Consider the following 1,799-nt stretch of genomic DNA (forward strand, 5'->3'; position numbering starts at 1 on the left):
CCTTATCCCAAACCTGGAATAACTGTTACACACTGACTCCTTATCCCGACCCCGAAATAACCATTAAACACCTTTTTCAAGGGCACAATTAAGTTAAATACACAAAACTGGGGTAAGGAACTGGTGACTGGGACTTGCCCTGTGACTGTCCCCCTTTTTCTCCTCGCAGCCATCCCTGAACTACCACAGCAGTGCAATTTTGGCAGCAGCACTTGACACCCTCACGGTTCCCTACCGGCTCTGGTCGTCCCAGGGCTCCATGGTGCACTTTGCTGACTCCCTCACCTTCTCTGGGAGGAAGGTGAGGACACCAAAACCAGCCACCCCTGATCCCTCCAGCCCTGCTGCGGGCAGGGGATGCTGTTCTGCACTTCCAGGAGTGTGTTCCAGGCTGTTTTCCCCACCCTGATCCAGGTTGTGGCTGCGTGGGCGTCTCTCCCCTTCCCTGCCTTTCCCGGCTCCTCGCTCCCAGAGATTTTAAGTGCCCACCAGCAGGACGTGCCCTGGAAGCTCCTCCTGCCCTCCTGGAGGGAGCAAAAGGTCAGCTGCTGTTTTGCTCAGTCTGTTGTGCTCCGAGGAGTTTGCAAAGAAAGGCCCAGCAGGTAAATCAGCCTCTGAACTGCACCTCTGCCCCTGGAACTGCGGCTCTGCCAGCGGTGATTCCTCCCGGGAGTCATCCCAAACCCCTCCCTTCGGATGGAGGAGCAGTCTAGTGACTGAGCCAGTTCAATTTTAGAGCAAAACCAGCTAAAAAGCAGCTGAGCCAGTGGTGTTTTCAGCCTGGAAAGCCCTGATTTGGTTTCCTTTGCAGCAGCTCCCTGGGACAGCAGCCCCGGGCGCCCCTGCAGGGCTGTGAGAGCCCCGAGGAGATGCTCCAGCTCTACCTCCACACCCACTTCCCAGGCTCCTTCAGGTGGGTACAGGCAGGGAGGGGTTGGTTTAGACCAGGGAACAGTTTTGAGGGCGTTTTGGGGTAACTTTATTCCCCTGTTCCCCCCCAGCACAGCCCACGTGCTCCAGCAGCCCTGCGACACCCGACCTCCCTTCCCCCAGTTCTTCTCCCCTCTCCTGACCAGACAAGGCTTCCTCCAGGACAAAGCTCTGGGTCACTCCTCGGCAGGGCCCAGCAGAGGTAAAAAAAACCCACTAAAACACCACCAAACCAACCCCACCCTGGAGGGTTTGCAGGGCACGAGTTCCGAGTGTCGAGCGGCTCTTTGTGCCGAGGTGAAGGGGAACGGGGCCAGGCCCCGGATTTTGGGGGCTGTTTAACCCCAGCTGTTGGTGTGACCCCCCAGGTGTGCAGAGCATCCCCGTGCTGGCAGCCCTGCAGGCCTCCCCTGTCCTGCACCAGCTGCTCTCGGGCCTCTGGCGGGACCTGCGGGCGCGGAACGTGCGGCGCTGGAGCAGCTTCTTCACGGCCGGGGTGGAACAGGACGACTTCCAGCAGGCCCTGGAGGAGCTCAAGACTCTGTCCCAGTGCTATGAAACGGGCTTTGGGGGGGATGGCTCCGAGGATGAGGCGGATTCAGACTGACCCACCTTTATTCCCAGGGATAGAGGGAGTGGGAGCCTCTTTAAGACACTTTGGGAATAACGGGAATGGCTTTGGGGATGATCCAGCTGCTGCTTCCTTCTCATTTCACCAAAATCCCCTTACAAAGGCTGGCTTGAATTCTCCAGCTACTCACAGCTGTGCTGTAGAGGAGGAAAGCTGCTTTTGGGGGGCTATTTTTGTATGTTTGGGGTTGTTTGTTTGTTTGTTTGTTTGTTTTTTATAACTGTGCAAAGTGGATTTG

General features: G+C 57.1%; 1 protein-coding gene across 1 annotated transcript; it reads left to right on the forward strand.

The window, feature by feature from the left end:
- Positions 1-169: 169 nt before the first annotated feature.
- On the forward strand, positions 170-1,793 carry LOC113962419 (protein misato homolog 1-like; the record flags this gene model as incomplete). Its single annotated transcript, XM_027673175.1, has 5 exons — positions 170-301; positions 415-602; positions 812-913; positions 1,002-1,132; positions 1,299-1,793. Coding segments are annotated over 5 exons (792 nt in total), but the record flags the coding sequence as incomplete, so codon positions are not given.
- Positions 1,794-1,799: the final 6 nt, after the last annotated feature.

This window comes from Neopelma chrysocephalum, unplaced genomic scaffold (assembly GCF_003984885.1).
Source record: "Neopelma chrysocephalum unplaced genomic scaffold, ASM398488v2 Primary Assembly neopelma1_165186, whole genome shotgun sequence".
Lineage (NCBI taxonomy): Eukaryota > Metazoa > Chordata > Aves > Passeriformes > Pipridae > Neopelma > Neopelma chrysocephalum.